The 12,640-nt window shown below is 42.5% G+C and overlaps 1 protein-coding gene across 1 annotated transcript in view; it reads left to right on the forward strand.

Moving 5' to 3' along the window:
- Positions 1-12,640, forward strand: part of SOS1 (SOS Ras/Rac guanine nucleotide exchange factor 1) — a 142,370-nt gene that overhangs the window by 78,083 nt on the left and 51,647 nt on the right. The window contains exons 3-4 of the mRNA XM_075862787.1: positions 8,015-8,146; positions 10,703-10,867. Coding sequence (XP_075718902.1) covers positions 8,015-8,146; positions 10,703-10,867 — 297 coding nt within the window. The remainder of the gene's footprint in view (positions 1-8,014; positions 8,147-10,702; positions 10,868-12,640) is intronic.

Genomic DNA, 12,640 nt, shown 5'->3' on the forward strand with positions numbered 1-12,640 from the left:
TTACCTACAAGGGGCAGGATGGCATTACCTACAAGAGGCAGGGTGGCATTACCTACAAGGGGCAGGGTGGCATTACCTACTGGGGGCAGGGTGGCATTACCTACAGGGGGCAGTGTGACATTACCTACAAGGTGCAGGGTGGCATTACCTACAAGGGGCAGGGTGGAATTACCAACAGGGGGCAGGGTGGCATTACCTACAAGGGGCAGGGTGGCATTACCTACAGGGGGCAGGGTGGCATTACCTATAGGGGGCTGGGTGGCATTACCTGCAGGGGGCTGGGTGGCATTACCTGCAGGGGGCTGGGTGGCATTACCTACAGGGGTCTGTGTGGCATTATCTACATATCTACATGGAGCTGTGTGTGGCAACAAATTTAAATGAAATTCATCCGATTTTAAAACGGACAGGGAAAAAAACGGATGCAAATCGGGTCCAAATCGGCCGGTAAAAACGGCAACACGGCCCGGAACGGATGCAAACCGGCCGACGCTCGGACCCGGTCGTGTGAATGAGGCCTAAGTGACTTTCTGATGAAATCGGTCATGTATCCAAACTGTTGGAGATCGAGAAGTGCCATTTTGGCCCACAGAAACCAGAGTTCAGGGTTTATTTTCTAAACCAGGATTTCTTAACTCCAGTCCTCAAGTACACCAGCATGTCATGTCTTCTGGATTTCCTTACGCTGTGTTCACATGCTGCGTTTTTGGGTTTTTTCCGTATTCGTTTTTGGTTTTATCTTCCATAACAGAACGCAACAAAAACGCAGAAGGCTGGGGCTACACCTAGACTACTTATTTCTTACTACAAAAAAATTGTTATGAAATCGCTTTGCATAGGAATGCATTGATTGGCTTGAAAATCTTCATGCTGGGATTTTTGAGCGATTTTTAAAAAGGAGTAGCTACTTTTTCCCTTCATAGAGTAATATGAAATTTCGTGAAAAGGTTTGGATTGCTCTATAGAAAAAAACAAAAACCTGTGAGTAGCTCTAGTCATAGAACTGGATTTGAGAAACACTAAAGTTAACTGGAAAAATGAATGTTGAAATCATGTTTACGGCCAACAAGAAGTTGGGATTCGCACCGCCAAATTTCCTGAAATTGACGTTTTTTGCTTTTGAATTGTGTAATACTGCCATCTTTTGGTTGGCACAAAACTTTCAAGTCTCAAGCAAAGTTTACAGAATAGTATTTGCATTTCCTGGCTATAATTTCTTGAAATAAATGGGAAGATCCTAGAGCACATTTAGTTCCCAGTGACTTGACAGTTGTGTTGCGATTCAACCATGTAGCTTTAGCCTTAAGCAAATAATGGAGAACAACTTCATATGATAATGCAGTAATATTGACCATTAATATCGCTGATGTGTTACTGTTTTATGCTTTTTTTGTTGGTGAGAATTAGGACCTAAGACTTGGCTGTTGTACAGAGAAAGTTTCAACGTTTAGTAAAATGTGTGCAGTACAGTGTTGCCTGCTTAAAACTGGACGTATCTGGTCAAGTCCCAAAAACAAGTCCTAATTTATAAATAGTTTTTGCAGCAATCTTAACCCCTTAATGACCAAGCTATTTTTTTCATTTTTCCATCGTCTTTTTCAAACAGCTATAACTTTTTTTTATTTTTCCGTCGACATAGCTGTATGAGGACTTTTTTTTTTTTGCGGGATTAGTTGTACTATTTAATGGCACCATTCTGGGGTACATACCATTTTTTATTAACTTTTATTAACTTTTTTTTGAGGGGGAATAGAAAAAAACCTGACATTTTGCCAGTGTTCTATCCGTTTTAAATTGTTGCCGTCCACTGTGTGGATTAATAACATGTTACCTTTAGGCTATGTTCACACGGGGTATTTTGCCGAGTTTTTTGACGCGGAAACCGCGTCGCAAAACTCGGCAGAAACGGCCCGAGAACGCCTCCCATTGATTTCAATGGGAGGCGTCGGCGTCTTTTTCCCGCGAGCAGTAAAACTGCCTCGCGGGAAAAAGAAGCGACATGCCCTATCTTCGTGCGCTTCCGCCTCCGACCTCCCATTGACTTCAATGGGAGGCAGGAGAAAGCGTATATCTCGCTGTTTTATGCCCGCGGCGCTCAATGGCCGCGGGCGAAAAACGGAGCGATAATTGCCGCGAAAATCGGCGTGCAGGGAGAGGAATATCTGCCTCAAAGTTCCAAACGGAATTTTGAGGCAGATATTCCTCCCCCAAAATACTCCGTGTGAACATAGCCCTATTCTATGGTACGATTATGTTGATACCACATATGTATAGGTTTTTTTTATGTTTTATGACGTTTGCACAATAAAAACTCTTTTGAACTAAAATGATTTGTTTTTGCATCGTTGCTTTCCAAGAGCTGTAATTTTTTTTATTTTTCTGTCAATGTAGTGATTTGAGGGCTTGTTTTTTGCGGGACGAGATGTAGTTTTGATTGGTACTGTTTTGGGGTACATGGGACATATTGATTAGCTTTTATTATGACGTTTTTGGGGGCAATGGAAAAAAATAGCAATTTTTCCGTTGTTTTTTGTGTTTTTTTACGGCGTATACCTTTTCGTTTAAGTTACATGTTAACTTTACTGTTTTGGTCAGTACAGTCGTGGCGATACCATATATGTGTATTTTTTATTTCTTTTTTACACTTTTACTAATAAAACCACTTTTTATGAAAAAAAATAATAGTTTTACTGTCATTTTTATTAATAATTTTTGTTTAACATCAATTATTTTTTTACGTCCTAATACACATATAGCCAGGGCAGATCCGGGGGACTTGATTAGGCCCCCGGCTGCCATGATACCCCATCGGAGGCCCACGATTGTGGGCCGCCGATGGGTGAGAAAGGGAGCTCCCTCCCTCTGTAAACAAGTTAAATGTCGCTATTGGCCACAGCATTTAACGTGTTTAAATGCCGCGATCAAAGTAAACTTCGATCACTACCGTTGGAGCAGGAACCCGGCTGTCATCAGACACCTGAGCACCCGCTCCAGCCTGCACGGAACACTCGTGCAGTACTTAGACTAGGCTGCCGTGAAAAGACGGCGGCCTAGCCTAAGGCCCCTTAATGACCGCCGTGAAAAGGCGTATTGGTGGTCACTAAGGGGTTAATCATCTCACTTGCACTGATGATTGCTAACCAGGCTGAAATAGTTTCTTTTTTGAAGCAGTCTTAATTAGGCCTGGGCAATTAGTCGAAAAATAACCAAAATAGAAATTAAGCGCAATTAATCAATGTCATCTTGTGCATTTCGGTTTATTTTTCCCCGGTTTCATCTGTATCTCCGTCCTCAGGATAACATACACATGTAAAAAACGCAGACGCAAACCGTACACAGGTGTCACACGGAACTGCAATGCAGGAAAATCGCTTTTTACGCGCGCAAAATGGACACGTTCGTGTGGATAAGGCCTAATTCCATCTCACTTGCACTGATGATTGCTAACCTGGCTGAAACAGTGGCAAACCCACTAAAATTAGGAGTTTGACATTTTGATTTCGGACTTAGTAATAGTCTGTCACTGGTAGGCATCTCTTGAAACTAATGATTCTCAAACGGTGAGGTGCGGCTTAGGGGGGGGGGGCAGTTTTCATAGTCGTGCTGCACCAATCTCTGGTTTAGCAACATACTTTACGCTTTTTGTGCTTATTTTAGTGCTTTACTGGGTTCAGGAGACAAAGGAACGGTAAATTTACCACGAGTGGTGAGGCCCAGGCATCACCGTGTCCTGGCTATTGAGGCCCCGGTTGAAAAGGTTTGAGATGGTCTTCTTTAAATCATAGCCTGACTGGTTATTCATCTCCAATATTGGTAACCACTTCCTGACATCCAGCGAAAAATGGAGGGGAAAGTATAGAGCAGGCTCACGGGCTGAGCCCTCACCATACGCTGACACCCTACTCTAACGGTCAGGATCGGTATGAACTCTGATCCTGGCCATGAATATCTGAGGGCAGCATAAATAGTGACAGAGACCCTGATTCCAGCTCCATGTCATTTACTTTGTAATATTCTGCAGTATTTACAAAATCACTTTTTATTTCCAGCGGCACGAGCCAAGCCAGGCGTCCTCTCAATGATGTGCCTCTCGATATTCATGAACTGTCGCTCCCCCCACCCAACCGACGCAAATTCAATTCAGGATCTCTGTCTCTACATTATGTTGTTCTCAGATAGGGCAGCATAAGCCTGGTGACATGTCCTTTCTTAAAGAGATTCTATCGGTTACTGGGAACCCTCATTCAGTGATTTCTTCTGGAAACCTAGTGACATCCGCAGCCGATCAGATCATCTGATGACAGATTCCCTTTAATTTGAATACATATTAAACACTTAATGTTCATCTGCTGAAAAATTAACCCGTGTGACCAGCATATGATGTAATGGACAGCTACATTAAAGGGTATCTATTGCTAGACACTTCCTTTACTGTTATAAGATGCCTAATAAAGAAATGTCAGTGGGGGAAAAATCTATACCTGCTGCACTAGAGGCAAAATACAGACTGGCAAGACATTGATAGATTATTTGATTTCCCCAATATAGCCCAATATCATTGCCCCTACTCATAGCAATTCTATTAATGCAAGCATAATCCAGAATTCCTGAATATGCAATTCCCTAATATACCAAGATGAACTTGAACTGCCTGGGTAGCCGACTCGCTTCTCTTCCTCCACCCTCTTATGGCCACGTTGGGCTGAGTTTAATAGTGCAACGCTGGTCATGGGCACATTGTCCCAGAGGTGGGACCACCACCTATTAAACATTTGTGGTATAGCCTATGCCATAAATGTAATTGTTGAAATAACCCATAGGCCCTGTTCACACCTGTTCACATCTGCGTTTGGCATTCTGTTGTTCTGCTCTGTCAGAGAAGCAGAACAACGAAAATGGAAACAACTGGCGCCCCATGGAAACCATGGGCTTTAATGGGTTCCGTCGGTTTTCTGTCGGGGGGGGGTGTGCTCTATTGTTTTCGTACTTTCGGCGGAATCTGAGATAGATACCCCTAACGGAGCCAACAACGCAGATGTGAACAGGGCTTATGCTGCAACTGAAACATTGCAATTAGTCCTACATTTTAAGAACAAAGCTTTTGCCTAAATTGTGGCAATACTTGGAGGGTAAGACTTATTTTCTCATGCAATTCCATTTCCTTATTTTTAAACCTTCCGTTATAATTGAGAAATAATATATTGTGTTCTGCTGTAATGTCGCTTCAAGACCAATCTTCAGTGTGGAAACTCAATAACTAATTATATTTCAGATTTTGATCTTAGCGGACGTGTGGCTACGAATGCTGCAACATAGTTATTAATGGCTTAGAAGACTGTGCTGGCATGCCATTCCTATATGTACACCAAGTGGCACAGAAAATACTGAGTTGTTTCCCATAGCAGCTAGTTAAATTCTCGAATGTGTTAGCCATAGTTTGCACTCTTTTTTGTATAGTGCCTTGCGGAAGTATTCACCCTCCCCTCCCTTGGTGTTTTTCCTGTTTTGTTGTATGATAACCTTGAATAAAAATAGATTTTTTTGGGGGGCGTTTACCATTCCATTTACATAACATGCCTACCAAATTGAAAGTGCAAAATATTTTTTACTGTGACACAAACAATAGTTAAAGCAACAAAAGAAAAAAACGGGTGCATAAGTATTCACCCCCTGAGAGTCAAGACTTTGGAGCCATCTTTTGCTGCAATTACAGATCTAAGTCTCTTGGGGAATGTCTATTACCTGAGCACGTCTAGACACTGGGATTTTTGACGATTCTTCCAGGCAAAACGGATTGAACTCCTTCAGCTTAGATGGTTCCTCTGCTGGACGGCAGTCTTCAAGTCATGCCGCAGATTCGCAATTGTATTGAGGTCTGGGCTTTGACTCGGACATTCCAAGACCATTAAACGTTTCCCCTTAAACCACTCCAGTGGCTTTAGCAGTATGTTTAGGGTCATTGTCCTGCTGGAAGGTGAATCTCCGACCTACTCTCAAATCTCTGGCAGACTGAAACAGGTTTTTCTCAAGAATTGCCCTGTATTCACTGCCATCCATCTGTCCCTCAATCCTGACCAGTCCCTGCTGATGAAAAGCATCCCACAGCATGACCTTGCCACCTCTGTGTTTCACTGTGGGAATCCAGGTCTTGGGGTGATGGGAAGTGTTGGGTTTGCTCCTCAAACAGCGTTTCCCATGATGGCCAGAAAGTAAAATTTTAGTCTCCTCTGACCAGAAAACCTTCTTCCATATGTTTGTGGAGTCTGCCACATGCTATTTGGCGAACTTAAAACGTGTTTTTCTCTAAGCAACTGCTTTTTTTCTGGCCACTCTTCCATAAAGCCTAAGACCCCGTGCACACGACCGTAATTATGGACTCATTGGTTTCTATTGCACACGGACACCTTCCCGTATATTTACTAGAAGGTGTCCGTGCCGTAGAAAGGCTCTGCAAAAGATACATGTTCTATTTTTTTGCTTTTTACGGACCATGCTCCCATACTTTATATGGGAGCACACCCCGCAAATGCGGATGGCAGTCAGCGGCTGGCCGCGCCCGTAACACTGACCGTGATTATGGGCATGGTCGTGTGCATGGGTCCTAACTCTGTGGAGTGTGGATCTTATAGTTGTTCCAGTTTTATAGTTCTTTCCATTTTGGAAAGAATATAATGCTCTAATGGTGCTCCATGGAATGTCCAAAGTTTGGGAGATTTTTTTTATAACCCAACTGTGATCTATTCTCCTCCACAACTTCGTCTCTGACCTGTTTGGAGAGCTCCTTGGTCTTCATGTTGCTTAGCGGTGTTACAGACTCAGGTCTTTCAGAACAAGTGTATTTATACTGACATCATGTGACAGATCATGTGACACTTTGATTACACACAGGGGGACCTAATTTAACTAATTATATGACTTCTGAAGTTAATTGGTTAGACCAGACCTTATTCAGGGGTTTCATAGCAAAGTTGGCGAATATATACACTCCAAACGTTTATAGTTTTGAATTTTTTTAATATGTTATTACTTTACATTCCACTGTAACAATTTTGACTATTTTGTCAGGTCCATTACATAAAATCAAATTTAAAATCTATTTTAATTCCAGGTTAAAATGAAACAAATCTTGAAAAACACCAATGGGTGAATACTTTTGCAAGTCACTGAAGATCCCCATTTAATGCACAAAATACTAAATTGACAGATTGCCACATTGCCAATTTCAGTATAACTTTATTGTTACTACATACCAAATCTATGTGTGTCATAGTGGATCAACTACGGGCCTGTTCACATAAGTATTGGTTTCCGTTGAGGGGGTTCTGTCTGAGCTTTCCGTCGGAGGAACCCCTCAATGGAAAGGCAAACATAAACTATAGGTTCCATTTGCATTACCATTGATTTCACTGGTAATGCTTCCGTTGCTTATGGTTTCAGTTTGTCACTGTTGTGTAAGGTTTCCGTTTTTTTTTTTACGGACATAATAGCGCAGTCAACTGACCATTGAAATCAATGGTAATGCAAACGTAAACTATGGTTTCCGTTTGCCTTTCCGTTGAGGGGTTCCTCCAACGGAAAAGTCAGATGGAACCCCTCAATGGAAACCAACACTGATGTGAACACAGCCTAAGTAAATAAGGGTCAGTAATGACTGGGGTCTGAGCTCAAAGACTACATGCATCTTTATCTTCTACGAGAGTAATAAATCGAATAAAGTTATCTGGAATTCTTATTAATTCTACAGAGTAACTGTATAAATAAGGATTTTCGTATAAAGTTTTGATCAGAATCTCGCATACAGAGCATGGTAGTCTAAATCATGTTAATGTGGTATTGACTTTGGCTGTCACAATGTCTGTCCGTACTCTCATTACTAGATTACAATGACAGCTCACCGTTATCTTTGACTTATATAGTAAATATATGCTGCTTACCAGTGCTTGTGATCCCCTACAGCTGCAGTAGGGTACAAATATGTATAAAAATGTACTTCAATGTTCCCCCCTTCTTGCAGGAACGTGTGCAGAAAAGCTTTCCTCACCCCATAGATAAGTGGGCTATTGCTGATGCTCAGTCTGCGATAGAGAAGAAAAAACGGCGGAATCCACTATCTCTCCCTGTAGATAAAATCCATCCTTTGTTAAAGGTAATGCAGAAGCTGATTTCAAAGTAATACTATAGAATGGTTGTCAGACTGTGTTGTACTGTTCTGTGCATTCAGATTTTGAAGCGACAGAAAAATAAATAAAAAAACAAGGCAGCCCGATCACATATACAACTGCGATAAAGTGCGTCCATTTATAATTACGCGGTAGTTTTAGCCGTTTTAAACCACATAGAATTTACTTTTCAGTTGTACAGTTTTATGCATTTTTAATTTTTAAAATAAATTTTTCCCGCTAAAATTAAATTAGTAATCTCATACGTAGAGATGTCATCGGTTTTACTAAAACCTTAAAACCGATTTTAGTTTTTTTTTTTTATTGCTTCAATACATCTAAAAATGATGCAACTTTGCAAATCGTCCTAATTAAAAAAATTCCTCTCGTTTGATTACTACAGCCCTTGTGTAGGCCCATGTGTCTCCATGGTGACAGACAACAAATTGTGGAGTCCGGTCCTGAAGTCATACTCTTATTCCATCTGTCTCCTACCAAAAGTAATTTAGTAAAAAGTAGGGTACAGATGAAAGGGAGAATGACTGCAGGATCAAACTACACAGGGTTTAATTATTGTGTGTTACCATGGAGACACGTAGGTTTACATAGGAGCTGTAGAGATAAAATCATAGGATATTTTTCATTTTAGATACTTTGGGACAATTAATTATAAAATAAAAAAGTTGGTTGTGAGGGTAGAAATAACCTTAAATTAATTTTGTATACAGTTAGGTCTAGAATTATTTGGACAGTGACACAAGTTTTGGCATTTTAGCTGTTTACCAAAACATATTGAATATACAGTTATATAATCAATATGGGCTTCAAGTGCAGACTCTCCGCTTTTATTTGAGGGTTTTCTCATCCTAATTTGAGGAAGCGTTTAGGAATTACAGCTCTTTAATATGTAGCTGCCTCTTTTTCAAGGGACCAAAGGTAATTGGACAATTATCTCAAAAGATATTTAATGGGCTGCATGGGTTATTCCCTTGTTAATCATTAATAAAGCAGGTAGGAGGTCTGGAGTTGATTCCAGGTGTGGCATTTGCATTTGGAAGCTGTTGCTGTGAACCCACAACATGGGTCAAAGAAGCTCTCAATGCAAGTGAAACAGACCATCATTAGGCTTAAAAAAAACAAAGAAATCCATCAGAGCGATAGCAAAAATATTAGGAGTGGCCAAATCAACAGTTTGGTACATTCTTAAAAAAAAAGAGCGCACTGGTGATCTCGTGAACTCCAAAAAACAACAGTGGTGGACGATCGCAGAATCCTTTCCATAGTGAAGAAAAACCCCTTCATCTACCCAAGTGAAGAACACTCTCCTGGATGTATCAGTATCTAAGTCTACCATAAAGAGAAGATTTCATGAGCGCAAATACAGCGGGTTCAGCACAAGGTGCAAACCATTAATCAGCCTCAAAAATAGAAAGGCCAGATTAGACTTTGCTAAACAACATCTAAAGAAGCCGCCCAGTTCTGGAACAGCATGAAATGAAGATCAACATGTACCAGAATGATGGAAGGAAGAAAGTATGGAATAGGCTTGGAACGGCTCATGATCCAAAGGACACCAAATCCTCTGTAAAAAATGGTGGAGGCAGTGTGATAGCATGGGCATGCATGGCTGCCAAAGGCACCGGGTGACTAGTGTTTATTGATGATGTGACTGAAGACAGAAGCAGCCGGATTAATTCTGAAGTGTTCAGGGATATACTTTCTGCCCAGATTCAACCAAATGCAGCAAGGTTGATTGGACGTCACTTCACAGTACAGATGGACAATGACCCAAAACATACTGCGAAAGCAGCCCAGGAGTTTTTTTTAGGCAAAAACGGGGAATAAGGCAGAAAGACCTACAAACAAGCAACAACTGAAGACAGCTGCAGTAAAGGCCTGGCAAAGCATCACAAAGGAGGAAACCCAGCGATTGGTGATGTCCATGGGTTCCAGACTTCAGACAGTTATTGCCTGGAAAGGATCCTCTACAAAGTATTTTAAAAAAAACATTTTATTTATGGTAATGTTAATTTGTCCAATTACTTCTGAGCCCCGAAATGAGGCGGCTGTGTAGAAAAATGGTTGCAATTCCTAAACATTTCACAGGATATTTTTGTTCAACCCCTTGAATTAAACCTGAAAGTCTACACTTCAATTGCATCTCAGTTGTTTCATTTCAAATCCAATGTGGTGGCAGCAGAGCACAAATCATGAAGATTGTGTCACTGTCCTAATAATTCTGGACCTAACTGTATATAAGCTTTAGTCTAGAATAAAGGCTGCAACAAGATAAGTATAGCAATGTGTTTATAAAGTTATTCACCTGTAGAACGAGTCTATGTGCAAACTGTAAAATTGTGTTTCAATTATGGCCGTTCACTTTACACTTGCCTCACAGCCAAAGCTTTGGCCAGGATCAGATCATATTTAGTTATAGGAAAGTACCAATGATGTGCAAGGACAGTGAAAATCTTTCCAGTTCTAAGTCATGGTCCAGCACGGTGACACCTTTTCCAACTAATGTTTTTCTTTTTTCTTGACAGGAGGTTTTAGGTTATAAAATTGATCATCAAGTATCTGTTTACATAGTTGCAGTATTAGAATACATTTCTGCTGATATATTGAAACTCGCTGGGAATTATGTACGGAATATCAGGCATTATGAAATTACCAAGCAAGACATAAAAGTTGCAATGTGTGTAGATAAGGTAAGAATATGCTGTGTGTGTTATATCTTCATACATGTAGGTCACCATTTAAGTTTATAAGTCTACCGAGCTTTAATTCTATGGACACCTTTGCACTGAATATTGTTCATTTTCTATCTAAATGCAAAATTAAGCAACTTTCTAGATAGTCTTCATTAAAAATGTCGTACCATCTGATTGCTGTAGAGTATGTGCAACTCCTGTACATAGCTGGTTGGTTCCTTCTAAGTCTAACATAATTCCGACAGCACACTGCTCCTGTCCGGACACTTCTCTTGACGTCATCTGCTCTCTCTACTCTCCTCCTCCTTCTCTCAGTGTTCATGTGGTGGAGACGGTTGTACACGACAGAGTGTGGAGATGGGGGAAAGCATTTCAGGTGTTCAGGGAGGACAGATCACACAGGCGTTAGTATCAGAGTAAAGATAGGTAGTAGAGCAGACATGGCTGTCTTCAGGGGAAGGTGGAAGAGATCACACAAACTGTGTTGCACCCAGACTCTGTAGGGGAGAAAAAAGGGGGGTATCACACACGCCTCCGCACCAGTGTCTGTCAGCACGAGGGAGAAGAAATCCCTCATGGGCTGTAGAAGATGAATCCGTACAGGAATAAGGGTGTGCGGATACATGAGAGCTAGTGAAGGCAGCAGCATCTTGTACACACACACCTCACATTCAGCATGTATTTTGGGAGAAAAGCTAAAAAGTCTAAACTAGGAACAGGTTACAATATGAATGTCAGGGGCAGTGGCGTAACTACCGCCGTAGCGGCTGCAACGGGGCCAGCGGCATGAGGGGGCCCGTGTCGCCTGCCGGCACGGGCCCCCACCATGGCCAGAGGCTCTGCTAGCAGCCGCTATGGCTGCTACAGCGCGACGCCACTGAACACTACGGCAGAGCAGGGAGGTATCTCCCCGCTCTGCCATTAAACAAAAGACATGTATGCCCTATCCACAGGATAGGAGATACATGTGTGATCGCTGGCAGCGGTAGGGAGAACGGGGGACTGAAAGTCCCCTGACGTTCTCAATCACAAACCTCGGACTTCCGAGGTCTGTGCCGGCAGCTCCGTAGAAATGAATGGAGCGCCGGTCGCGCTTGTGCGCATGCGTGACCAGCGCTCCTTTAATTTCTATTGTATTGCGCAGACGCCGGAAGTCAGAGGTTAGTCATGGAGAACTTGGGGGGACTTTCGGTCCCCCGTTCTTCTTATCGCTGCCAGCGATCACACATGTATGTCCTATCCTGTGGATAGGGGATACATGTCTTTTGTAGAACAACACTGTAGGTCGTTACCTACAGGGGGGGGCTGTATAGCGTTACCTACAGGGGGGCTGTAAAGCGTTACCTACAGGGGGGGCTGTATAGCGTTACCTACAGGGGGGCTGTATGTCGTTAGCACCATACAGCCCCCTCTGTAGATAACGCCATACAGCCCCCTCGTAGAGAACACCATACAGCCCCCCCTGTAGAGAACGCTATACAGCTCCCCCCTGTAGAGAACGCCATACAGCCCCCCCCCCTGTAGAGAACGCCATACAGCCCCCCCTGTAGAGAACGCCATACAGCCCCCCCTGTAGAGAACGCTATACAGCTCCCCCCTGTAGAGAACGCCATACAGCCCCCCCTGTAGAGAACACCATACAGCCCCCCTGTAGAGAACGCTATACAGCTCCCCCCTGTAGAGAACGCCATACAGCCCCCCCCCTGTACATAACGCCATACAGCCCCCCCCTGTACATAACGCCATACTGCCCCCCCTGTACATAACGCC

Source organism: Rhinoderma darwinii, chromosome 4 (assembly GCF_050947455.1).
Source record: "Rhinoderma darwinii isolate aRhiDar2 chromosome 4, aRhiDar2.hap1, whole genome shotgun sequence".
Classification (NCBI taxonomy): Eukaryota; Metazoa; Chordata; class Amphibia; order Anura; family Rhinodermatidae; genus Rhinoderma; species Rhinoderma darwinii.